Below are 27,954 nucleotides of genomic sequence, written 5' to 3'. Positions count from 1 at the left end.
TTCTTTTATTTATCTATAGCTCAATTCGATGCCAGTGTAGGGCGCTCAGCTATAAGCAGCACTCGGGATGTTATTTTTAGCTTTTCAAGGTAAAAAACAACACAGTTGGCCCATGCTGAAAATGGATAAAGCACCCCACTGGCCTTTTCTTTTTATAAAAAAAACAACCACCCCAAAACACCAATTTGGGCAAAACGTCATTGGTTGGGTCTAGCACTTGTAAGTCCCACATCTTGCATGTTTGGTCAGCTTTGGGAAACCTGTGACTTGCCAGATGTTAGGTCAGGAACGATGTAAGTTATAGCCCAATAATATTGGGGGGGGGGGATACATTCCTCATCTCATTGCAAGGTTGTGTTTCCACATACCCCATTTGCTTAATGCACAGCAGCATTAAGCTGATATTACTGTATATCCTTTTGAATTCAGAGGCCAGTTTGCTCACCGGAGCAAGACGGTTTGAGCATATTACACCGATTCTGGTCCGACTGGCTGCCAATTAGTTTCCGGGCCCGATTCAAAGTGCTGGTTTGGACCCATAAAGCCTTAAGCGGCTCAGGACCACAATACCTCAAGGACCACCTCTTTCCATATGAACCTCCCCGGACCCTAAGATCATCTTCTGGGGCCCTCCTTCGTGTGCCTCCAAAATTGGTTTGGAGGTTGGCAACACAAGAACGGGCCTTCTCTGCAGTGGCTCCCCATCTGTGGAATGCTCTCCCCAGGGAAGTTTGCCTTTAGGTGCCAGGCAAAAACATTCCTTTTAAACCAGGCCTTTGGTTGACCTGATCGACATCCTATACCCTTTTAAAATGTGGCTCTTTTCTGGTTGTTTTTTTTAATTGGGTTGCTCTTTTTACAGTGGTGCCCCGCTAGACAAATGCCTCGCTAGACGAAAAACTCGCGAGATGAACGGCATTCGTCTAGCGGAAGCTGCCCCGCAAGACAAAAAAGTCAATGGGGCTGCTTCGCAAGACGAAAAAATATTATTATTATTTTTTAGCGTGAAAACCTCCGCGCTCCATTGCCACTTCGCTAGACGAAAAATTCGCTCTACGAAAAAACTCGTAGAATAAATTATTTTCGTCTAGTGGGGCACCACTGTATTCTGATTATATATGTTGTGATCTTTTCTGTGAACTGCCCTGAGACCTCCAGGTATTGTGTGGTATAGAAACTCAATAAATAATAATAACTTTTAGCCAGCAACAGTATGCATAGTGCATATGTGTAAAAGATATCTGTAACAGCCAAGTATAACCTGGAGTTCATACCTCGGAATGTATTTTGCCAACAGCATAGAAAGCCTTGAGCTTGTTTGGAGGTTCTAGCAGCTATCGTATACCCTTGACCGAAGAACGGTACACTCCTTCTATCTGGGATGGTCGTCCTCTTCCACCGAGCGCGCAGCTTCGGGAGGGACGCACATGGAGCGGTGAGGGAGGAAGGGGACACCCACCTAGCCAGCCAGATCAGCCGAATCAACCCTGGCGATCAATGGGGTGACAGATGTCGCAGCCAGATCGCCTTCACATATGTAATAGTTAATGTACGACTCTGTAAAATATTGCATATATGATAATAAAAAAAGAAAAGAAAATGAGCCACCCTGGGGGGGGGGAAGCCAGTGTGGTCTAGGGGCTAGTGTCAGACTAGGACTTGGGAGAACAGAGTTCAAATCCACACTCGGGTGATGATAAAATAATAATATATTATTATTTATACCCTGCCCATCTGGCTGGGTTTTCCCAGCCACTCTGGGCAGCTGCCAACAGATTAAAAACAGAATAAAACATCACACATTAAAAACTTCCCTAAACTTTGTGACTTTGGGCCAGTTACTGCATCTTAGTGTAACCTACCTCACAGAGTTGATGTGGGCATTAAATGAGGGGGGGGGGGAACCAAACACAGCACCTTGAGCTTGGAGAAAAGGCGGCCCACAAACAGGAATCCCAACTTGAATAAAACATTGGGGGCCCAGTAAGCCCCGCCTGCATAAAATTGATCGCATGATGTGGCACACGCACATCGTTTGAATGGCAATGCCCATCAACTTTGGGGGTGGGGGTGGCTTGGCCCCTTCATGAGGGGGGCAGGGGGCAAAGAGACCTTGATCCCTAGGAGTTGGCTCCGATGGCTACAGATGCAGTAAGGAAATAAACAGGATGGAGATATTTTTATTAAAGATTTTCTTGATTTACAAAGGTAATGCAATGTCTCTCTCGTATTTTTCCATATAACATTTTTACAAATCGGTTGCTGTCATTGAGACATTAGGGAGAGAAGGGGGAGAGAGGTGGGTGGGATGGGTGGGGTAGGGTGACGATGTTTCTGTTTTACTTAATATGTGTGGGGTTTGGTGTCAGCATTGTCTGTGCAGGTTCTCTGTTGTTCGCTTGTGCTCCTTTAGTGGCGAGAGAGGTAAATATTTTAAAAATAAAAATAAACTGTTTATAAGCTTTGGGGGGGAAAATAGGATGGAGATGAAAATCAACTTCCATGAGTTAGATGTTGGGCTGGAAAGGTCTACTTTTAAATAGCAAAATTAAGAAATGACCGCATCTCTTCAGAAGGAAAATGTCGAACGGTGTCTTACAATATGCTGACTGCTGTCCTTTTTATTTTCCTAACAAAAGAGCAGCTTTAAATGGAAGGGTCTCGATTCAGTGCAGCTTAAGGGAGAATCCTTTCACAGGAACAGAGCAGAATAAGCTGCGCGGACTTCCATTCACATAGCCTGCCGTTTATAGGGGTGGTCCCAGTCACTCAAAAGCTCATTAAAGAGTTTTTTTCTCTCGCACAGACTTCATGATAGTGTGCTGAGGAGTGTGTGGTGGTGTTGGTGGTGGGGGAGAGTGAGTGCCTTTGCAGCCTGCAACCACCGCTTGAACTAAAAGAGGCGCAGGCCTGTGCAAGCAGCAGATGCGAGCGACTCCTGCACCTTTGATAACCTGTAAATGCCAGAGGTTGCGGCAACCCATCTCAATCTCCCCAGCAAGCCAGGCAAGGGGCATTACTATGGGTCATGGAACCGTCCCAGCCCGGCCAAAAATCTCTGAAGAGAATACATGATGGGGGCAGACAATCCCAAGGCCATTCTGGAGTATGGACTCCATCCCTGAGGTTCCTTGTACCACTGGCGTAGGAAGGGTGGGGCGTAGCGCCCCAGGCAGTGCGATCCTGGTAGGGTTCCATCTCGACTGCCCCCCACCCGCGCTGCGCGCCCCGCCCCCAGAACGCACACCAGCTCCGCCCCCGCCTGCTTCCCGCCCCTGGTGCTGGAGTGTCGGAATACGTTTCACGGATCCGCCATGGATTCATATTTATTTGGTTATTTTAGGAGTTTTTCGAGGTCTATTTTTTGTATAACTGCGCACAAAAGCGAAAGTGAAAGCATGAATGAATAGTGTGGTTCACTTATGAGATTAATCCGCCTTTATTTTATAGTTCCGGTCATGTTCAAAGTTGTTAATGAGCGTTAAACTTGCTTCCCGCCTTTTTGGAGGGCAGCAACAGTGATTTTATTGGTTAAGGCATTAATGATGATGTCACGTTTGTTCCCTAATAAAAGGCAGAGGCACCCCGCCTAGGCGTTCGTTCACGTTTACGTTCAGTTTTGGGTTTTAGTTGAAGTCAAGTTTAGTTTAAGGGATTAGGAGCGGGCTGGACGGGTTGGATGGGTTTTTCTTTAGTTAGAGTTAGGTCGCGGAAGATCATTCGGTTTTAGTTTAGATAGGTTCTTTTAGGTTAGCCTAGGGTTAGGCCCGCGGAAGATATTTCGGTTTTAGTTTATTTAGTTAGCCTCGCGGAAGATTGGGCGCGCAGGGACTTTAAGCTTAGGAGAACTTAGCTTAGGGGACGAGCCTATGCGGGTTCTGCCGAAGCCACTAAAGATACAACCGGTGTCTGTCTTCCTTTGGGGTTAAAGGGGGGAGTAAAGTAAAATTTTTAATTTCTTTAAGCTGGTCCGTCTATTCAGAGTCAGGGTATATATTTTATTTCACGAGGCAACTTTTCATTAAAGAAGGCAATTAGGAACTCACACATCATCGGAGTCGTCAATTGGCTTACTCAACATCCTTCAGACTGTGAGACTTGGCCGGCGACCGTGCTCAAAAGCACGCGGAACGCTGGCCGCTTTCCCCGCAACTGGTACCTCGTGCATAACCAGTCCAAGGCCGTGCACGAGGAGCTCCAGCACCCAAACCCCGACACTGGAGCATGAAGCTCCGCCACTGCCTTGTACCACACTGGACACAGGTGTGGCAGTGGAACATGGAACTTTCCCCAAATAGTACCAACATCTCCTTGTCTCTGTCCCTGTGGCAGTGTGCCAAGTTGGCTACACTGCCGGGCTAAACAAAGCCTCTGTAGCTGGTTAGTGGAGTTCAGAACACACCTGATATCAGAGACAATACAATTATGACTCATCCTTCCTCTGTTCTTTTTTTTTTTTAATTAGCAAAGTACTTTACATTCTTTATTGTTTGCCCTCACAACAACCCTGCGAGGTAGGCCGCTACAACTTTCCCCCTTTTACCAATCAGCAACTGGGTTGACTTAACTTTGCCCATAACTGCACAACGAGCCCATTGCAGGGAAGTGACTTATTAGCTAACATGTCGCTCCCTTTCCCTTAAAGAAAACGCACACTTCTCTTTTGACGTTCCACCTCTGCCAAACAACACGAGCGCCATCGTTCTCCCTTATACGCAAAGCTGTCCTGGAACTGGTCCTTTGGATCATCACGACAGGCGTGGCGGCTCATTAGTCAAATGGAAACTCGCAGGGATTCGCCCCCCTCTCAATGGCTTTTTGATAGATAGCACCGAAGTCTTTAAATCGCGGGGCACAGCCCAGCCAAGCTTCCCCAAAGTGCTCGTTGCCCGTGAAGAGGAAGTCGCCGGTTCCTTTCTTCACCTTACACTGCAGCAAGGTCTTGACGGGTCCTCGCCATTCGCCGCTCACTTTATCTTGCTGAAAGATCCGGTTTTTCTGCCTGTAGACCCGCTGCGCGCCGACTTCCACCTGGGACATGTGGTTCTCCGCATCGTGGGTGACGTTGTGGATTGATCCTCTCACCACTAGGTGTAAATTTTGCGTGTTTATTTAAGGGATTTGTGGATCACCCTTCCTCTAAACGGGCACAGGGCAATCCGCAACAAACATAAATTTAAAAACAGGTGAGAGCATTTTAAAACAACAAATCGTCGAAACACTGACTCATGTAATGGTGCTAAGGATTAAACACCACATTATCAAGCCTGGGAAAAGGAAACTGTTCCTTAGTTGACATCTGAAAACCAACAATGTGCAAGACAGGTGTAACTCTAGGGATGGAGATTCCCTGAGCCTGTGGGTCAAACTTGGCCCACCAGTGGGTCCAATTTGGCCCATGATGCCATTTCCCCCAAACCATGCCCATTAGCTGACATCACTTAACCGTCCTGCGGTCCTTTACCGTTTTTTTACCTTTTACTTTATACAATAATGGCTTGGCTTCCCCCAAATAACTATGGGATGTGTAGTTTGTTTAGGTTACTAACAGTTGTCAGCGGACCCCCCTTCCCCTCACAGAGCTACCGTCCTTAGCGTGGTTTAACAGTCAGTCCCTCTTTCCAGAAAATGCTGGGAATTGTAGCTCTGTGAGGGCAAGAGGGGTCTCCTGATGCTATTCAGCATCCTTGGAAAGCTACGATTCCCATGGTTCTTTGGGGGGAAGCCATGACATTTTTGAAGTGGTATCATGGTGCTTTAAATGTCCCTTGGGTGTGCCCAAGGTCTTCTACTCTGCTCAAGCTGGTAGGTCATTTCCCTCCTTCTCTCGCTTGGCCCTTCAGCTCTCTATATTGGACAAACAGGCCAAACCCTACGCCGAAGGATAAATGGACATAAATCTGATATCAGGAATCACAAGACAGAGAAACCAGTAGGAGAACACTTCAATCTCCCAGGACATTCTATAAAAGATCTCAAAGTAGCTTTTCTTAATACAAAGGAATTTCAGAAATAGACTGGAAAGAGAAGTGGCTGAATTGCAACTAATCACCAAACTTAAAACCATGGAGAAACCTGGTCTGAACAAAGACATTGGATTCTTATCTCATTGTACATGACAAAGCTATCTTTAGCCATCTCACCCCTTGCCTATCCCCGTAAGACCAAATTGCAGTCGTTAAGAGTCGTCCACAGGTTTTCCACACCTATCAGCTGATCACCCATTCCCACCACCCTTCTGAGTAATACGCCTCCCCACTCCCTCACTATATTTAAGGGTCTGGTGACTTCCGTTTCAGTGTATCTGAAGAAGTGTGCATGCCCACGAAAGCTCACACCAAGAACAAACTTAGTTGGTCTCTAAGGTGCTACTGGAAGGAATTTTCTGTTTTATTTTGTTTTGACTAAAGCAGTTAGCCGCACTGTTTTTCAGTTGATTAAGTAACTGGGTCACAAGCGAGGAAGTTCCTTCTTACTGGGCCTGCAAAACACACACACACACAGAAGACTGACAGATGTTGTGCTGAAGGCCACACGGTGGGGGGCATTTAGACTTAAAACATTCACAGAGCAGAAGAAATAGCCCTTTAAACTGACTCTATTTATGGCTTCACTTCCTTGTCCTGAGTTCAGCAGTCACCATCACCAGGTGTGTGTGTGTGTGTGTGTGTGTGTGTGTGTGTATGTGTGTGTATTAGATCAAATCTAATTGTGCAATTGACCCCCAAAGCACACTTAGCTTTATGGTTCTTAAGAGCGGAGGCCCTCGGACCTCAGGAGCAACTTGGAGCAGGAGGAACAAGAGCATTATAGTTTGTCAATAGACTTGACTGAAGCTGAGGGTGGGGGGAGAGAAGGGGAACGGAACAGGGGGACATCTGTTATGCTAAAAGGCTAGTGGCTCCAGGAAATTGGATTAACGAAGGAAGTTCCCGAAATCTTCCTAAGTAAGTTCTTTGTGCCCATGACATGAGTGAGATAATTATCCTCAGAGGGGAAGATTTCAAATGCTGCCTTCTTTTGCAGACAAATTCCATGATTGATTATTTGGCTTGGGGTGCCATATTTTCGGTCGCAAGTGGGAATTGTCCTCTGAGAGCTATAGGTGTGGAAATGGGCTTGTGACCAAATTAGGGATGATTTATTCACCCACAGGCTTATATATAGAGAGAGAGGGGGGGCGTGTTTTGTCAGGCAGAATTCAGGATGCACTCTAGGGCCTTCTCGGTAGTGGCACCCGCCCTGTGGAACACCTTCCCACCAGATGTCAAAGAGAAAACCAACTACCAGACTTTTAGGAGACATCTGAAAGCAGCCCTGTTTAGGGAAGCTTTTAATGTTTAATAGATTATTGTATTTTAACATTCTGTTGGAAGCTGCCCAGAGTGGCTGGGGAAACACAGCCAGATGGGTGGGGTATTTATTATTATTATTATTATTATTATTATTATTATTATTATTAGGACCCAGATTTCAATGCAGAACATCACCACGAATACAGTGGAGACAGATGTATGTGATGGATTATTCTGAAGTTCACAGTCAGTCTGGAATGGCGACAAAAATAAAAGTCCCCCCCCCAGCCCTCCCCTAATAGTGATTTGAATTGGCTTTGAGGAGACCTTTACACAATGAGCCAGTTCATACAACTTGCAGTGCAATATAAGTTCAGTGGATCTTACTCCCAGGAAAGTGGTTACAGAAGACAGAATGGCCACCACTAGGCATGATTGGAGTTGGCACGAAAGTTTTATCTGTGACGACCCGTTTGCTCATGAAAATCATTGCTTGATGTTTCAGTGATGTGAACCTTAAAGACCATTAGCAGCGTGGAACCATCGTAGGGCTCAACCCAGTGGTTCATACCAGATCCTGCCAGAACCAATTAGTCCTGCAGGAGACAAATTTTCGACAGTCAAACCAGTCAAAGGCACTAATGATACTACTTTAAATTTAAGGTGCCTGTGTTGCCATTGTCTCAGTGTGCGGTCTAAGACAGTAGCCTTTTATATTTAGGAAAATACATGAAGCAACCTTGAAGCAGGTTAGATTGTTTGTTCATCTGGCCCTTTTGCCATCTACTGTGGTTGGAATGTGGCCCTCCAGGGTCTTAGGCACACGGTTTTTCTTGTCCCCTGCTGCTGTAGGGATGGGGAACCTCTGGCCTTCCAGATGTTGCTGGAGGACAACTGCCACAAGCCCTTGCAAACAGGGGGTACCATGGCAATATCTGGTTGAGGCACAAAAGTCTCAGCATCATTGTCTCTCCAGGCCATTGTGGATTTCAGGCATCCAAAAAGCACTTTTGCTTGAGAGAAGGAATAGGGAACGCTGACCCTTAGACTGATATACCTAGCACAATAATTTAGCTCCCAATACACAGCAGGAACATTAGGCTTCCAGATGATTGGCGGAACAATTAGCTTGCCATGCTTCTCATCTGGGACCCCAATAATCTTCCCTTTACCTATCCACCTGTGATCCATTCTGCTAGGCTTATGCACCAAAGTCCCTCTCACAGAAAAGAATGAAAACTGCACTTAGAATCATAGAAGGGCCCTTGAGGGTCAGGTAGGTAAAAGGTAAAGGACTCCTGAACGATTAAGTCCAGTCAAAGGCGACTATGGGGTTGTGGCGCTCATGTCACTTTCAGGCCGAAGGAGCCGGTGTTTGTCCACAGACAGCTTTCCATTTCATGTGGCCAGCATGACTAGACCTCTTCTGGCACAATGGGACACCACGGTGGAAACCAGAGCGCATGGAAATTCTGTTGGCCTTCCCGCCTATTTATCTACTTGCACTGGTGTGCTTTCGAACTGCTGGGTTAGCAGGAGCTGAGACAGAGCAACGGGAGCTCACCCCATGCAGGGATTCGAACCGTCAACCTTCTGATCGGCAAGCCCAAGAGGCTCAGTGGTTTAGACCACAGAGCCACCCGCAGCCCTTTTCCTTGAGGGTCAGCCTTCTGCAAGGCAGGGATCTTTTTGTCCAACGTGGGGCTTGAACCCACAACCCTGAGATTAAGAGTTTTATGCTCTACCAACGGAGCTATCCCAGAGGGACATTTCTGTTCACATCAGGTGAGCATGTCCCATGTTATGTTATGATAGTTGTGCATGGTGAAGGGAGCATGCCTGCCTACTCTACCAGGGAAACAAGCGCTGCCTGAGCATGTGAACCGGGTATGTCCCATTATTTCCTTGCTCAAGGAGAGGTACATTTAGGAATGCAAAAGTAGCCTTCTGTGCTATGCTCCAGCTGATCAGCAAGAGGCCTTTCATTCAGGCTGCAGTCCTACCTGCGCACTTACCTGGGAGGACACCTGATGGGACACAGTGGGATTTACTTCTGAGTCTAAATATGCACAGGACTGCACCGTTTGCACCTCTCCAAAAATGATGTTCTCCCGCCAAGTTCACTTACCAAAATCACTGCTGCAAATAGCCATGAGAAGTTCCATGTTGTCACAGGGGCGGCACATAGCTGGGGAAGGAAAACACGAAGTCGATAAGGAGGATTGCTAGAGGGCTTTTGAACGAGTCCCAAATGGTAAGCCTGCTGCAACGACCTCATTGCTCCATAATTTAATAGAGAATCACCTGTGGTTGAGTTTGTGTATATCAGGCTCTTTATTTCCTATGTTAGGCAGTAGTGGTTACATACGGGTATTGACCACTGCTCCAGAGAAGATGTATGTACATTAAGGTATGATATTCTTATTTCTCTTAATATTATTTTGGACTATTTTGACTCTTGTTTATGCTGGTCACTGTCCTTCATACAATTAGTTATATATATTTTGTTATTCTTTATAGTGATATAGTGAAGAAGACCACGTCGAAACAGTGTATTTATCTGGAACGCTCTCTCACCGGATGTATTGGGTTACTTAGGTTGTACAGCTATTATTATTTCGCTGCAAATTATAAAGACATAATTGTGCCCATCATTCATCGGTCTATGTGTTGCCTCTTTCACACTAGGCTTGAAGTTCGCAACACAGGGGTTTATCTTATTCTTCTGCAACGACCTCATTGGCATCTGGATCAAGTGTTGCCTTCCTTCTCAACATCTGAGAGCATTTGCATGGTGACCACTTTCCTGTAACATGGGATGGGGGAGTAGGATCTTGGGTCCGGCAGACATTGGTGGACCAGAGCTTCTTTCACCCCTGGCTCTTGGCCCTCTTGTCTGGAGCTGCAGCCCAACATCTGAAGAGTCACAGGTTCCTCACCTCTGACCTTGAGGGGTCTTGTGATAATCTGCTCAGGAGCATCTGTTTCCAAAGCAGTACATAATTTATGTCAATTGCTCAGGCCTGTAGAGGTCAGCTTGATACCCTCCAACATTCCTCCAATGAAAACAGGGACATTTGACAAATATACGAGGCGTAAGGTCTTTTTAAGACAAGCACTCTCTGGAATTAGATACCTTGGATGGCTCACTAGGAATGCTTGCTCATACCATATTCAACATGTTTCTTCTTATATTATTTTAATTCTTTTTATAGTTTAACTGGTGGGGATGCAAGAGGGGGTCTTCTTGGTGGCTTGTAATTATTTGTATGTTTTAAACAGATTATATATACGTACAGTTGTACCTTGGAAGTCAAATGGAATCCAAAATGTTCGTACTTCCAAAACGTTCAGAAGCTGCAGAAGCCCCGTCAGGTGTTCGGCTTCCAAAAATTGTTCGCAAACCGGAACAGTCACTTCAGAACAGTTCATTCGGGAGCCAAAACGTTCGAGAACTAAGCTGTTCAAAAACCAAGGTACGACTGTACAGAGCTTTAATACTACCAAGGTTTAACTATTTTTTAATGTTTGTTTTCCCTATATTTCCCTATGTTTTTATCTGTAAGCTGCCTTGAGTTCCATCAGGGAGAAAGGCAAGGTATAAATATATACTAATTAATAAATAAATAATAATAATAGCAGAAAAATGGGTAAAAAGTTTTATTTTGCTCTTCAGGGCTGACGGATTGGCTGGCTTTTCTTTCATTTTATCTTTTCACCTGGTTGTAGCTGCTGATGCGAATAGCTTGCTATTTCTTTTATATATATATACTTTTGGTATTTTATTGATCTAATTGTTTTATTAGCAGCTTTTTGGGGGGAGGGATGGGGTTATTTCGTGTGAACTTCTTGAAGAGCCCCTGTTTGAACACAAATTGGGAAAAATGAGACCCACACGTAATTGTTTACCTTCCACGAGCGCCATTTTCTGGAAGTCTGGGCCTGTGACGCTCTTGTTGCTTAGCAACTCATACTGGAAGCTGGCTGTCCTGCGGCTGATGTCCCTCTGAGGACTGGCCTGCAGGAAAAGCGCCACCCGCTGGGGCGTGCGGGTGCTGAAGCAGGAGACTTGGTGCAGGCGGGGCTCCTCGGCATCATTCAGCAGCAGGTGGAGCTGCCCGTCCCGCTCCACGTAGATGTTGGCACCTTGGAAAGTGTTGGACGGCTTGATGCAGACGGCGGTGTGCTGAGCGCTGGACAGGTTGGGCTCCAAGATGACGCGGAGGGCTCGGGCCGGGTACATCCATTCCAGGAAGCCCTCGGTACAGCGCAGGTGGACCTGCTCCACCGCACGGGAGCGGGGCTCCCAGCTCAAGCCGCTAGAAAACAGAGGGATGGGCAACTGTGACAACCAGGGTACAAGGAGTAAGAGGCAGCCAGAGAAAATAAGGCCCAGGGCTTCCATTTTATTCCCACTAGAACTGCCAGGTCCACTCCCTAAAAGGGATCCTGTGAAAAGATAAAGGTAAAGGACCCCTGGACGGTTAAGTCCAGTCAAAGGCAACTATGAGGTTGTGGCGCTCATCTAGCTTTCAGGCTGAGGGAGCCAGAATTTGTCCACAGACAGCTTTCCGGGCCATGTGGCCAGCTTGACTAAACTGATTCTGGTGCAATGGAACACCATGACAGAAACCAGAGTTCACGGAAACACCGTTTACCTTCCCGCCACAGTGGTACCTATTTATCTACATGCACTGGCGTGCTTTCGAACTGCAAGGTTGGCAGGAGATGGGACAGAGCAACGGGAGCTCACCCCGTCGCATGGATTTGAACCGCCAACCTTCTGATCGGCAAGCCCAAGGGGCTCAGTGGTTTAGACCACAGTGCCACCCACACCCAACTGTTACCCAGAGGAACCTCAACCCCCCTCCCTGTAACTCATACATATTTTTGGCTTGGTTATTAACTTAACTGTGGATAGCTCAGTTGGTTAGAGCATGGTGCTGATAACACCAAGGTTGCAGGTTCAATTCCCATGTGGGATAGCTGCATATTCCTGCATTTCAGTGTGTTGGAAGAGATGGTTCTCAGGATCCCTTCCAAGCCTACAATTCTAAGCTTCTGATTGTATGCTGCTACTATTTTCTGCCTTATACACAGAACCTGCATTTTGCTTTGCACCTAGTTACCAATACATATTATTTTGTTGTTTTTGTGTGTTGTTTCATGTTATTCTTAATTTTTTTTTAAAAAAAAAAACTACACACACAAATTCATACATATAAAACTAACCATATTGGCCTTTTGACTGGTGTGCATGTTTCCTCACATAGGAATTTATCTCTGGACTGGAGTCACATTCACCAATAGCAATTTTAGGACAGATATTTAGGAAGTCAGTCTTTGAGCGTGAGTAGGCCAGAGGCTAAAAGGGGAAATTGTCTACTCAGTCAAATATCAAATCTAACTAAGTGACTTATGGATGCCAGTTCAGCTTTCAGCACCTATATGCTTCAGATTACAGAGCAGAACACAGCCACTTTTAGGTAGCCAATTGACGCATTCTGTACATTGTCGAGACAAAAAAGTTTTAGCTTTTTTTTTAAATAAGTAAAAATGTAATTATACAAGGATCATTTCAGAACAAGAAGTCCGTATTTAAGAACTGCAGAAAGTTAGAGCTTGATGGGGTCGGGGGGAGCCTTTTGTGGCGCAATTCTATACATACAGACTCAGAAATAAGCCCCATTGCATTCAGAAGAACAATATTTTATGCAGTTGGAAGAGTGTATATTGCCCCAGCCTTAAAATGCCTTTGAGTTCAGTGGGAGAGGGAAGTTGAAATTGCTTCCACTGAACTCAATGGGACTTAAACTTATCAGACTGTTGCCAGGACAATGTGCCAGGTATTTAAAATTATGCTATTATGCTATGTGAATTATGCTGTTAATGTTGTGCACTGCCCTGGGATCTTCGGATATAGAAATTGAATTAATAATAATAATAATAATAATAATAATAATAATAATAATAATAATAATATCCATTTCCTCGGGCGAGTAAGTTCCGCGTCGCTTTGCCTCGCCCTCCCCGGCGCCCGCGGCTTACCTGCCCTTCCAGCTGCAGTAGTCAGCGGCGCACGGCTGCAGCCACAGGCGGAGCAGCAGCGAGAGAAGCAGCAGCATCCGCGGAGGCGGCGTCCCTGCGCGCTTGCTCCGCGCCTCCCGCTCCGGGGACATCAAGCCGCGGCTTGGGGGGCAGCTGGGGGCCGAGCCAGCGCGAAGCCAGTCCCTCCGTCGAGAAGGGAAGGAGAGGGGAGCCCAAAAGGTGCTTCGTTCGTTCCCTTTCTCTCTCCGCGGGAGGGAGAAGGAAAGCGGCCTCGTTGGAGAGCGCTGGATGGAGACTGGAGAGAGACAGAGGCGCGCGCTCTGCGCAACAGGACGAAGCGAATGAAACGGGAGAGCCTCTGAGTCTCCGACCCTCCCTACCCGCGTCCCATGCCTGAATTTCAACGAGGTCTAATCTGCGGTTGAGTTGACAGATGTCCCTGGGTTTTCCAGGACTCCCACTTCTCCCCCCAGCATCGCCAAACACAGGGGCTGCGCTTTGTTGCAAAGAAGCCCCCCCCACCCCCCCCCGCCAAACCAAATTATACATACATAAGAGAGCAAGGAGCATTCTCGCCATTATTGAATGCCGAGCTAGTGTGTATGCGTGCATTTAGTTGTTCATGTATGGGCTGTGGGTTGGAAAGGCGGTATAGGAAAGAAGAACAGCAACTTATTATCGTTACAGGTAGGTGTTGGTCTGCCATAGTAAAAAAAATAAAAAAATCCTTCCAGTAGCACCTTAGAGACCAACTAAGTTTGTTCTAAGCTCTAAGGTGCTACAGGAAGGAATTTTTTTATTTTTTATTTTGTTTTTATTATCGTTGTTATTATTTCCATCTAATTATTACATTTTTTCTCCTGCAGCCTTCACCACGAATGTTGGGAAAACAACAACGGGTCAATACAGACCACATGAGATTATGACGAAATGGCAAAATTAACCGGGAAGCTCAAAAATCAAGAAGACAAGAACTTTAAGAAAACCACACTTTTAAAGTAATGGAAACTATGGAATTCGTTCATCCCCCACCCAATATAGTCTGCCCCCCCCAAGGTCTGTGGGACAGTGGACTGGCCCCCTGCTGAAAAAGTTTGCTGACCCGTGACCTAGGCCTTCTTCAGCAAGAACCCTTGTATAAATGCTATAAATATTGCAGTTGTCCAGCTGATCGTTATAATCGGGTATGCCAGTTGCACTTAGTACTTCACCTGCTCTTTGCACACTTTTGCGAAGTGCACAACGCGGACCTGAGGTTTTCTTCACAGCTGCACGAGGCTTCGGTCCCCCCCCCCCCATGTTATCCATTTCCCCCATCCTGCAATAAACTTACAAGAATGCACCTTCCGATTTTAAACAGCCTCTGCCTTTGGTTTCAGAGTACAGTAACAGTTGAGAAAGGCTCAAAAGCAATGACAGCGCCAAAGAGGAAAACAATCTCTGTCTTGCTTGGCTCTTGAGCAGTGCGGGTTTTTAAAAAGCCAATCACCTTTGGGGAGTGGATTGGTGCTTCTAAGCGTTGCCAGGTTGCCACCCGGGGAAGGCTCCTTTGTTATTTTTAAACCTGCTGCTGTTTAGTCCTTCCTCTTTTGTCTTTGCCAGCTGTAGTGAGCAGGACTCTAATGTGCTTCACAGCAGGCAGAGAAGAGGTGAATTAAAAGGCCAAGGAGGAAAACCAGCAGGAAGCCCCAAGGCTTTCCCCATCCCGTTAAAGGGAAAAAAGGGGGGGGGTTGTTTGTTTTTTTGCAGAATTTTCAGGTTCTGTGCAGCCAACCTGACTGGTATTTCATATTCGATGTACAAACATACATAGTAACTAAATCTGAAAAAGCGTTCCATGGAAATGCATTCTATTAAAATGATTTTTCTAACTTGCTTTTTTTTTTTTTTAATGGAGGAAGCCACCAGTATAATTGCCAGCTGCCATTATAATTGAACCCCACCCCCCCACTGCCAATTCATTTTCTGTGAAACAAAAGTGCCTGTTTTTCTTTGGCCAAACGCTGGTGGTTATGAAATGGTTTTAATGATTTGAGCACAAGGGACTGTGAAGTGGCTACAGCTGGAGACCAATTGGACCAAGATAAAGCAACATGGCTCCTTTGTGATAATAACCTTCTGGGAAGTTTTAAATTCTCCTCGTCTAAAAGTCAAGTGAATCCACCCAAAGTCAGGTATAGCTGCGTCCCACTGATTTCAAGAGGAGTTCCCAAGACCGAACTGGGGAAAAAAAACACTGAAGAACTGTGAACCTTTTCAGTGGCGTGGAGTGTTTGTTTGGGTTTTTTTTTGGTAGGGGAACAGTTAGGGCTGGAGGCACCAGCTTGCGAGTGATCATGTGAGCATCATGCCCCCATCCCTAAGCCAGACAAAATAAGCTTCATGGGTTTGGGGAAGGAGATGCCAGGCCTCTGACCAAGATGCTGGAGTCCTCCTGCCTCCTCCCCAGGCGAGCTTTGGGAAGGTGGTGGAAGGGCTCTTGGATCCATCAGAGCATCGCACCTCCCTCCCTATGGTGGGTAGAAGCTTCCTGGGCTTTGGGAAGGAGCTGCCAGCGGGAAAATTTAGGGGACTAACGTAGTTCCCCTGGTCCACTGACCGCACTCCACTGCAGCTCTTGGCTTTTAAAAAAATGGGAATGCAGCTATGATGTGTTATAACAAGTCAAACCACTGGGCACACTTCTTCTCTGGTGATCACTCGTAGCTGGTAAGTGACTGTGGAGGCCAATTCTGGATCCACACGTCCTTCCACTGTGGGAACATAGGTTTCTGGGCAGGAGTTGATCATGGTGAGGGTTTGCCAAATGTGCCTTCCTCTTAGCACGTTTCTCCCTTTCGTCCTGAGTTCGAGAGTCTTCAAAGCCCGTGACGCCTTTGGTAAAGGCTGTTCTCCAATTGGAGCGTTCGCAGGCCAGTGTCTCCCAGTTGTCGGTGTTTATACTACATTTTTAAAGATTTGCCTTGAGAGAGGCTTTAAACCTCTTTTGTTGACCACCAGCATTACGCTTTCCATTTTTAAGTTCGGAATAGAGTAGTTGCTTTGGAAGACAATCAGGCATCCGCACAACATGATCAGCCCAAACTTAAGCCAGGATTGTCTATACCAGGCATAGGCAAACTTGGCCCTCCAGATGTTTTGGGACTACAACTCCCATGATCCCTAGCTAACAGTACTAGTGGTCAGGGATGATGGAAGTTGTAGTCCCAAAATGTCTGGAGGGCCGAGTTTGCCTATGCCTGGTCTACACTAACAGAAGTCAAAAATTAAAGAATCCAAGAACTCTGGCCAGGCGGGAGATCAATTTTAAAGTCTTCAAACAGTTTAAAGGAAAAGCATCATCTTTAAACTTATACTGCATGATTCAGCATCTATAGATGTAGTACTGCTCTTTGAATCACTAAATGGACCACACCTTACTTTTCCTTTAAATACTACAAACAGTGTGAGTAAGTTAGGCATACAGAGAATTGGTACACCTTGACCATGAAAATCTAGGTAAGCTGTTTTTGTTAGTTATATACTGTGTAAATTATGGATTTAGTTTGGTATAAACTGCATAACTAATGGTTTCATGAAAGGGTATAATGTATATAAGCACTTATAAGTATTATAAGATTTAGTTCTAACGTACGATTTCTTAACATTCCAGCTGAGGAAGAATTAGCAAAACAGGGCCCTGTCCTGGAATTTGCTTCTATATTAATAAAACTGTTTGAAGACTTTAAAATTGATCTCCCGCCTGGCCAGAGTTCTTGGATTCTTTAATTTTTGACTGCTGCGTATCACCAAGAACTCCAATTTATACAGTGGTCTACACTAACAGGCAGCTGCTTATCGGGGTTGTAGGCAGACGTTTCCCCCACTTCCACTTGGGACTCCATGCAAAACATTTTATTAGTCACCCCTAAGACCCCTGGGGAATGAGCGGTGAGGAATCTCTGCTGCTGGATCTCACTGTTGGCCTGGCTTGCACATCCGGCAGTTAGTTGCACCGCCAGGCCGACGTGTGCACCAACTCGACCCTCTGGCTTGGAAAGCACAGCACAGTTTCAAAATTGGCAGCACCCTGTTGGTGAGCAGTGAAAAAGTCCGCCCGAGTGCACCGTTACCCAAAACCCCTTCTGTCCCACAAAGCGCTCATTCTCACCCCTTCTGGCTCCGGCTGACGGTTAATGAGGAGACCACCTCCTTTTGTCTTTGGAAAGAAAAAAAAATATATCTTAAAGTGATTAATAAGAGTTTCTCACTGCACTTTTAAGAGCCAACAAAACAGAATCTTGTCAGCGCAATCAAAGCAAACATTGAATGATTGATGGAAATTCAATGGCTTTAACTTTGGCTTTCAGGATCGCCTTTCAGGGGTCCCTGCACAAGAAAGCCCCGGGGGTTCCTGCGATTATCATGCTAAAAGCCCGCTCTGTGCCTGCCAATAATTAGATTTCTATATGCATTGCCTTTCCTCGGCTTCAATGTGCTACATGGGGAGCTGCTCTTTTGCGGGTCTCGAGGAGCGAGGCTCCCTTTCGGCCTCCCTTAAGCGTGGAATCGGGATTTCGCACCCAGGCACAGACAATGGCTGTGTGCGCTGTTGGGTGGCACATGCTCAGCTCTGTGCGCTATTGTTCTCCCCCCCTCTCAAAAAGGCAAGGCTCACGGGCAGCAAGACTTTTAAGGCCATCTGTTACCTTGTTGCCAACAGAACGTTCTCACATTGTCCACAGCTGCCCAGAGCAATGGGAGTGGCAGCTCGGAGAGCCATGGCTCCGGACAGCTCCTGGAGCAGTGTTTTATGCTCTGCGCAGCCTGCCTCTGCGAGGGAAAGAGGCTCTTTTTAAGGCCAGCCAATGTGAAATGGAGAGCGTGGGTCAAGGTGGAGTTCCTGAGGGACCCCTGACCATTAGGTCCAGTTGCGGACGACTCTGGGGTTGCGGCGCTCATCTCGCATTACTGGCCGAGGGAGCCGGCGTACAGCTTCCGGGTCAGGTGGCCAGCATGACCGAACCGCTTCTGGCGAACCAGAGCAGCGCACGGAAATGCCGTTTACTTTCCTGCCGGAGCGGTACCTATTTATCTACTTGCACTGACGTGCTTCCGAAATGCTAGGTGGGCAGGAGCAGGGACCAAGCAACGGGAGCTCACCTGGTCGCAGGTGACCCCAAGAACACCATCCCCACCGTCAAACATGGAGGGGGACATATTATGCTTTGGGGGTGTTTTTCTGCTAAGGGGACAGGACACCTTCACCGCATCGAAGGGAAGATGGACGGGACCATGTATCATCAAATCTTGGGTGAGCACCTCCTTCCCTCAGCCTGGGCATTGAAAATGGGTCAAGGATGGGTATTCCAGCATGACAAGGACCCAAAACACATGGCCAAAGCAACAAAGGAGTGGGTCAAGAAGCACATCAAGGTCTTGGAGTGGCCTAGCCAGTCTCCAGACCTTAATCACATCAAAAATCTGTGGAGGGAGCTGAAGGTTCGAGTAGCTACACATCAGTCTCAAAATCTTACTGACTTGGAGAGGATCTGCAAAGAGGAGTGGGACAAAATACCTGCTGAGATGTGTGTAAACCTGGGGGCCACTTACCAGAAACGTCTGACCTATGTAATTGCCAACAAGGGTTTTGCCACCAAGTACTAAGTCATCTTTTGCAAAAGGATCAAATACTTATTTCACTCATTATAATGCACATCTACCTCTGACTTTTGTCTTCTGGGTTTCTGGGGGGTTTTCCTGTTGTTATTCTGTCTCTCACGGCTACAATAAACCTACCATTAAAATTATGGACTGGTAATTTCTTCATCAGAGGGCAAACAGGCAAATTTAGCAGGGGATCAAAAACTCCCTCCCCCTCACTGTATGTATGTATGTGTGTGTGTGTATGTAAAAGCTTTTCAGGTTTATACATTTTACTAATTTTACAGTTATTTTAACATTTCAAAACTTGACTTCCACCCCCCTCTTCCTGTGGTTCCTTAAATTTGTTTTTAATATCTTCTGCATATCCAAATTAACTTAATTTGCTCATTTATTCACCTACTTTAAATATATACTCTTATCAAACTGCAGGTTATTACAATAAACACTCACACACAGACCCACAATTCCACCACGGAGAAAAGGGCTGCAAGTTCAATATGCCCTGTTTAGGGAAGTTTTTAATGTTTGATGTTTTATTGTGTTTTTAATATTCTGTTGGGAGCTGCCCAGAGTGGCTGGGGAGGCCCGACCAGATGGGTGGGGCATAGGCAATAAACAACAACAACACTTCTTTGAAGTCTCTCAGCCCCACTCACCTCACAGAATGTTTGTTGTGGGGGAGGAAGGGAAAGGAGAATGTTAGCCGCTTTGAGACTCCTTCGGGTAGTGATAAAGCGGGATATCAAATCCAAACTCTTCTTCTAATAATAATAATAATAATTATAAAACTGATAACAGTTTTAAGACAAATAGAAAGCCAGGCATAGAAGAATCGAACCAATTAAGCAAATGGTTCTGTAAAAGTACAGCAGGAGTGGGGAAACTGTACCCCACTCAGATGTTGCTGGGGTCCATCACCACAACCATCTGGCCCCAAAAGGGCAACAGTCATTTTGGGGACTGTAACCTATTTGGAGGAGCCATTTGGCACCTAGCTTATATATGCGAGTTTCTTTTTTCTTAATTTTTTTTTAAAAATTTAATTTTCTGTTTTACAATTTCAAATAAATGATTTAACAACTTTGAAATATTCAATGACTTCCCTTCTTCTCTTTCCATGGTTCATTTTGCCTACCTTGCATCCCTGCATACAGTGGCGGAGCTTCATGCTTCGGTACCGGGGGCGGGAAGCAGATGGGGGCGGGGCTGGTGCGCGTTCTGGGGCGGGGCTGGCGTGCATTCTGGGGGCGGAGCACGCTAAGATGGAACCCTATCGGGATCGCACTGCCCAGGGCGCCCTGCCCCCTATGTCCAGCCTTTCCTACGCCAGTGCCTGCATATTTTACAAAAACCATTCCAATCAATTTCCCACTATTACATCCATCAATAATTATTTACTCTGTTGAATTTATCTTAATGCTGCCAGCGTTTTCAGCTGTACGCCATTATTTTCGACGTACTCAATAAATGTTTTTCAGTCTTCTTTAAACGTATGCTCCTCTTGCTCTCTTATTCTATATGTTAAATCTGCGAGTTGTGCATATTCTGTCAACTTAAGTTGCCATTTTTATTTAGTTGGGAGCTTGCTCACTTTCCATTTGGGGGCTAACAAAACACGGGCTGCAGTTGTTGCATACACGAATAATCTTTTATGATACCTGGGGATTTGTCTGGGTTATCCCCAGCAGAAAGGACACTGTTGTTGTTGTTTTTTGGAAAGTAATTTGAAACATTTTTTTTCAGTTGATGATAGATCATTTCCCAATACTCTTTTACCTTTTTACATGTCCCTATACATATGAGTTTCTAATACTGCCTCCTGCCATTTTCACACGTGAAAATAGGGTCTTTTACTATTATTTTTGCAGAGATTTGGCTCACAGCACAATGTGAAAGACAGTTCTTTTCACATGCTAGAGAATCAAACAAAACTCTCCCCCATGTAAGTAGTAGTATAACTCGAGATGAGATGTGTTAACTGTCATTACTGATCAAATATAATCAGATTCTAAGTGGCATTGCAAGTCAGCTGCTGCATTCAAACATTAAATACAGTGATACCTCGACTTACGAATTACTCAACATATGAATTTTTCGACTTATGAATGAAAAAAGTGCCCGCATGCCTATGAATTTTTTGACATCCGAAGGAGGTCCGTTGGCGGTTTTAGATGGGGTTTACTCGACTTACAAATTTTAGATGCGGTTTACTCGACTTACGAATTTTTTTGAATTTTTTTATTTCCAATGCATTCCTATGGGAAAATCGCTTTTTTTGACTTACGAATTTTTTGACCTACGAATGTGCATTCGGAACGGATTAAATTCGTTGCATGGCAACTGTTGCATGGCAGTGATAACATCTTGTTAAATGTTCTTCACCATTACAGGCCAGTTTTCCAGTGCTTTGCTTCGGTCAATTTGTTTAACAATTTCTGAGATTGATCACTTAAATACACTTGTGGAGAAAAATGCTCCAAAAATGAGATGGCATAAGTCAGCCATTGCGAGCCCAGATTTTAACTTGTAACTAGCTTTTATTGGCATAAGTTAAAACAGTAAAATCATACAAACTCATCCAAATAAATTGTTAACCCAAACACATACAATATATGGAAAAAGACTAGATAACCACCGAATAAATTAGGCAATTTTAGCTTTAGCTTTAATGATCTCGGCTAAGCACCCCGAAACAATCTTGGTGGTTTCTGGAGTTTCATCCCTCAACAAATATTGAATTACAGGCTCCTTGCAAATCGATATTCTGAGCTGTAAGGGAATCGCAAGGAGATCTCTGCGATGGGTGTTGAGAAGAGGGCAATCTAAAATTATGTGAGCCCAGATGTTGCTGAAGAACTCTCATCACCCTCGGCCATTCACCATGGTCAAAAACATCTGGAGGGTGCACCGTTGGGTTCAGAAAGGATGGGAATCTTTGTTTCTCTATTACGGGGGGCTTAGGTTAATTTTAATATGTCACACAAAAATAATTTTGCAGTTGCCAGCCTGAGGAGGAAGGAGGGAGCTTGTGCTAACAAAAGGCAGCATAGCGATCTCTGAAGCTCGGTTCGAGACAATCATGCCGTCGCTCAGAGCAAAACGTCGGCTGAATGTATCTGACCCGACCTCATTTTGGAATCAAAAGCTACATGCAAATAGTCTTTTAAAAGGTCTGATCGCAGTCACAATATCGGGAGTCGAAATGCCAAAGCTCCTCCTTTGTTCCTAATCAGTCAGGGAAGCAGAAAGGAAAGGATGTTGGGAGGGTGCTGACACCATGATGAAGTGACCCCCCGGGAGGGTTCATTCAGCCCCAACGTACCCCGCACTCAAAACCAGCCCATCTGCTGCCATTAGAAGCCATTGAGACACCTGATCTCTGAACTGCTCTTTCTACCACCAGCAAACTCACAGCCCATTCCCTCCCTTCCCCAGTGGACATCCGTATCCACAGCTAGTTGGGTTTGTCAGTGGGCCCTTTTCCCCAACTGCAGGCCTAGTGAAAATGGGAAATGGCGGAGCCCACTTTGAGAGGGCAGGAGGACCCCAGTGCGGGTTTATATTTTACGAACATCTGAAAACGCCACAACTACCTGAAAATGATTTATAGATGGTATTTAACTCTGAGTAGACTTGCTAAAATGTGTAAGTCCGAATCAGATAAGTGCTGGAGATGAAATGAGGTTGAGGGTACGTTCTATCATATGTGGTAGACCTCTAGAAGGGTAAAAAGAGTATTGGGAAACGATATATAATGAACTGAAAAAAATGTTTAAAAGTACCTTTCCAAAAAAAACCAGAGTCCTTTCTGTTGGGGATAATTCAAAGGGAAATTCCCAGGTATCAAAAATATTATTTATGTATGCTACTACCACGGCCCATGTTTTGCAAGCCCCAAAATGGAAAATGAGCGAGGTCCCAACCAAAGAAGAATGGCAACTTAAACTGATGGAATATGTGCGGCTTGCAGATTTAACATGCAGAATAAGAGAGAAAGAAGAACATATGTTTACTGGAAAATGTTTACTGAATATATGGGTGAAAATTTTGTTCATTTGAAAACACTGGTAGCACTAAGATAAATTCAACAGTGTAAATAAGTTTTGATGGATGTAACAATGGATTACTGAATGGTTTAGTTCATGTAAAATATGCTGGGATGTATGGTATGCAAAATGAACCACGGAAAGAGAAAAAGGGAAGTCATTGAATTAAGGTTGTTTAAATGAATATTTTGAAATATGTGTGTGTGTGTGTGTGTGTGTGTATGAATGAAAACACCACAATGCATGGAATGCTTTTTGAACTACAGAGCAATTCTCGTTTCTGCATGGCACTGGGGTTTCCGCTGCCCACATCCCAGCCTATTTTATGAAACCACAGCCTGCCTTTCTCAAGCTGCTGCGATTGTACCACCCCGACTTGCAAACTCCATGGCCTGCTGCAAACGTAACCAAGGCCACGGTTTAGTTTGGCTTTTGTGTGTTGAAAGATCATAAATGGGGCTGTGCACTCCTCCTCTTCACATAGTCCATTTAAGACTGCATGGTTCCACAAATCAGCTCGGTTCACCTCTGAACCAGCAAGCCATGGCTGATCATCGTCTTTCAGTTTCGCAGGGGAAAACAGCTTCAAACTATAGGCCTTTCTGCCCTAACTCGGAAGGCGAGCACAGAACCTAGTTGCTGGTTTGGATGGGGGAGTAAGCTAGAGTTTGCCAGAACCAGGAAAGAACAAATTGGATTGCATCCAATGGTGTTGCTCACCTGATCACAAGGTTAGCAAAAGACAAGAGCAATTTCAGCAATTCCCTCTCCCCCCTTGAAGGGTTCCCCACACACCTCCCCTAAATCTGCTCTGAAGGAGGCTCCCCCAAGCAAATTTATAGGGGGCATACAGGGGACTGGACTGCAAGGGGAAGAGGGAGTCACTAAAAAAATAATAATCCCAACCTGTTTTGGGGATGCAAGTCTTACCCATCGGCACAACGAAACCACTGGATTCAGCCCACTGAAGGTTGAGTTGCAAACCGACACTACACCTCCAATCCTGCAAAGCATGGTTTACATTAGGACCAGAACATCATGGGTAAAACAACCCATGACTGGAAGATTCACTTATTAGCTACTGTATTAAGCATTTCAACCAGGGGTGGGGAATGAGAAAATTTGCAGCTCTCTGAATAAATTGTTTTACAAAGGTAAGCTAGGCTTTTTCATGCAGAGGAATGGACGGGTTCCTGATGAACTCTCCAGGGACCAAAGTTTAAAATTGGTACATGACCATTTTTAGTTCTTAAAAAAATATATTTCGGGGGGGGGGGGGGGTCTCACAACAACCTTTTGGTATCACTGATCACAGCAGGGGACCTGTGAAGGCATCTGCTTTTTGTTTTCAAAGGGCAATTTTTGCCTTGGGGGCACCCCACAAAAAACTTTGGAGAGCTCACATGCCTCATATGGGCTGCAGGTTAGAACCCCCTGCTTTAGGGACATAGGAAGCAGCATTATACAGAGTCAGACCATATGGCCCACTATTATTTCACCAGGGTTTCAGAAAAAAGTCTTCCCCATCCAACATAGAGGTACCCAAAGTTTAACTCAGGAGCAACCACAGGCAAACTACATTGTCTATCCTAAAGCCCTTGTTTAAAGTTTATGATCTACGTAACCAAATTAGTGGCTCTTGTCTTTTCACTTGTGGCAAATTCCAGGCAATAGGTTTACTTGTTTATTGCTGCAAAAGCAAAAAAGCATCAAAGCACCCCAAAAGCAACCATTTATTGTGGCACCACTTTCAGACTAGAGCCCACATGACATCAAATGTCACACACCTCTTCTGTACCGACACAGGCCATTTATATTTTTGTTAATAGGTTGCTTGATTGGAAACCATTATTATTTTTTAAAAAAAGAGGGACACAAACATTAGGTGCCAATCTTTTATTAACAGATTATGTAAACAAAACAAAACAAATTCAGATCAGTGTCTCACCAAAGAGCAGACAATACAGATTCAGATCCACACACATTTTCTTCGGTCTAAATTCACACAAGAGGAAAACAAACAAGCAAACCGACCGATAGAAACACAAGGAAACCGAGTAACTCTCCAAAGTATGAAAACAGGGTCCCTTAAAAAAGAGGAGACAAGAGGTTTCTTTCTAGCACATCACCTGTGCAGCATCATGGAAAGAAAGATGTACAGAGAACTCTTAAAACCAATTCTGACTGCTTGTAGGAATTGGGAGCCGTGCAGGATAAAATTCAGGGTGGAGAAGAGGACATGGTGACAAGCGAGCAAACATAAGCAAGGAAGCAGACTGTATCACAGGGAAGTGGAGACTTGTGGCACTCTGAAAGCTGCTGGAATATAGCTTCCATCATCCCTGATCACTAGTCACATTGGGGTTGAAAGGCCAGCATCACCGGTATTTGCTTTGGCCATAGTTGCTCTTTCCTCACTAGGAAGGACCCCAGACACATGCCCTTGAACTTTTGAAGGCCAGAACGACAGCTCTTTGGCTACCATCTCTCTCTCTCTCCCTCCCTCCCTCCCTCCCTCTCCCTCTCCCTCTCTGTGCTATCAGAAACATGGGGTGTATCCCTGGAAAAGGCTGGTTAACCCCTCCATACTTCTCCTACATAACCTCAGCTTGAAAGCACGATTCTGGCTATGCACAGACCATGGTGGGCAAAGACCATCTCCGAGGAAGAAAATGAAGCAATCGTGAGAGCGGAGGGAACTGCATGCACTATGCCAAGAGCATCCAGTTTTCAAAGTAAGCCCCGCACACACACAAGGCCTTGAAACACCATCCTTGCCCTATGAGCCGTCACCACTTGCATGCTCTAATTGTTTCTGTGCGCCTTCTATGTTTCAACTAATTAACCTGAAGACAAATTCAAAGACAATCAAGTACAGCGGTTAGGGACTTTTGGTTAACGCGAACTGAACATGCGGACGACACGCACACCTTTTGAAAGATAGCGCTTCCCCCCCCCCCCGCTCGGCGAGAAGGAAAGCATTGCAAGGTAGAATAGCTCACATTTAAAGACACCCATTTTAGATGTGTGTGCATTAGGAAAAACAAAAAAGACACAATCTGGAATGCAAATACCTCAAGCAACATAAATCATATAAATATACATTAAAAAAAAATACCTGAGAAAGATGCAGTGCTGGTACTGAAGAGCAAACAAACGAGAGATGTCATTTGCAATGGGGAACGACATAGCGAGACAGTTTGCACTCGAAACGGACATAGTGTAAAGGGTTAACCTTTAGGAGGAACTCTTATAAAGGACCACAAGGCTGAAAATCCCAGCGCCCCATCTGGAATGTTTACTTCAACTTGTGTGTTGGCATCATGCTGCTGAGAATTTTCCTGCCACCAACAGAAAGGGCAGAGGGAAGGAAATGCTTATTGTAGGAACCACAAGGCAACTCGGACTACGTGCCACTTACAAAGGAGGAAGAGGGGGCTGTTGTCTGCAGCAGCGCTCACCCCGTGTCTATAACCAAAGCACACCGCTTCCCTCAGTGCTTTAAAAACCTAATGCAGCAAATCTGAATCAGGAGCAGCAGCTCCAAGGGGACACCTCAAGTCTTCTTACCTGCAACAGGTTCCCCATTTGCATCAACACCCAAACATGCGTCCCTGTGCTCAGAAATCTGCTGGCTTCTCATTCTCTCGAATGAGGGACCCTGCGCATAAGCTGCTCTCTACATGCACCGCAACTCCAACCTCTGGATTGGAGTGCCTTCCAGCATTTGAAATGGATAATCCTTTAGGTTAGAAATGCTCAGCGCTTTCTCACAAGTGAGCTGTGAGGCTGGTACCCTGAACTTGTGGATCATTTCGGGGAATCAATCTTCCCAAGTTCTGTGTAGCAGATTTACTTCTGAACTGTACTCAGAGGACTCCTGGTTCTTGCCTCCCAGCTTTTTGCCTTGAGATGTGCAAGGGAAGTCACAAGCAGCCCTAACTTCACTACAAATAAGATACAACCCTTTTTTTTCTTGGGGCAAGGGGTGGAGAGCTATGTACTCAGACATAAGGTGGACCCTGACTTAAAGTTAAAATGGGACTATTTTAGCTGATGCAGACCATATAAGCTCAGACGATGACAGACAGGTCTACATTTCTCATTGGCCTAAGTTCTCACGACGACATTACGCAGCGGACTATAAAAGAACATATCACACAAATTATTCTAAGAAGAATAAACTTGAACAGCATCTAGACATCAGTGCTTCAGTCGCTTTATTTCAGTAGCAAAGTATTTCACACAATCCAACAATTCCCTTAAAAAAAATCAACTTCCTTAGAGAGTTCTAGAAAAGCAGAACCATGTGCATCTGTTGCTCTTCTGTCTTATCCAAAACCAGTTCGTAAAGTCCCACTAGCCAGGGAGCAGCAACTTTTAACTCACTTCACCCAGCCTGAGGAGCTGAAGCTACTTAAGTATTGTCAACGGTTTTGCACAACTTTGCTCCAGGTTTTTTAGTATATACTCCCAATGTTATGACAGAAGCTCGGGGTGGCAATCTCCTTGGTAGCTGTTTCTGCCTTATTTCTGTCACTTATTAGAGGGTTTGCACATAACAATTTGAGAGCAGCAGTCAAGAGCTTATCCACTCATCACGCCCTCCAGACACCACACATCCAAGTGGTTGCTGCACCATAGTGGTGCGAAAAGCTGCCAGGGCAAATAGATCCCCTGAATCAAATGGAACGTCTGTGTGATATAGGCTTTCTACACAGCTTGCCACACCTACAATGCAATAACTGCCATGGTGTTCATTCCAGGTTATAATAATTTTATTATTTGTACCCGACCATCTGACTAGGTTGTCCCAGGCACCCTGGGTGGTTAGTAGTAGTAGTAGCAGCAGCAGCAGCAGCAGATCAGAAAGTGTTAAACAACAACCGATTCTTACAAATCTAGTCATAATGTAAACT

The 27,954-nt window shown here is 45.3% G+C and overlaps 1 protein-coding gene across 1 annotated transcript; it reads right to left on the bottom strand.

Moving 5' to 3' along the window:
• Nucleotides 1-4,607: 4,607 nt before the first annotated feature.
• On the bottom strand, nt 4,608-13,715 carry LOC117040761 (meteorin-like protein). The gene is made up of 4 exons (XM_033138738.1): nt 13,344-13,715; nt 11,205-11,614; nt 9,424-9,483; nt 4,608-5,087 (listed from the first exon to the last, which is right to left on the bottom strand). The coding sequence occupies exons 1-4, from the start codon at nt 13,472-13,474 to the stop codon at nt 4,771-4,773; spliced, it is 918 nt and encodes a 305-aa protein (XP_032994629.1). The 5' UTR covers nt 13,475-13,715; the 3' UTR covers nt 4,608-4,770.
• Between the last annotated feature and the right edge of the window lie 14,239 nt (nt 13,716-27,954).

This window comes from Lacerta agilis, chromosome 2 (genome assembly GCF_009819535.1).
Source record: "Lacerta agilis isolate rLacAgi1 chromosome 2, rLacAgi1.pri, whole genome shotgun sequence".
In the NCBI taxonomy this organism is placed as follows: Eukaryota; Metazoa; Chordata; class Lepidosauria; order Squamata; family Lacertidae; genus Lacerta; species Lacerta agilis.
The sequence above is the reverse complement of the archived record's forward strand: the minus strand, read 5'-3'. Positions and strand labels throughout refer to the sequence as shown.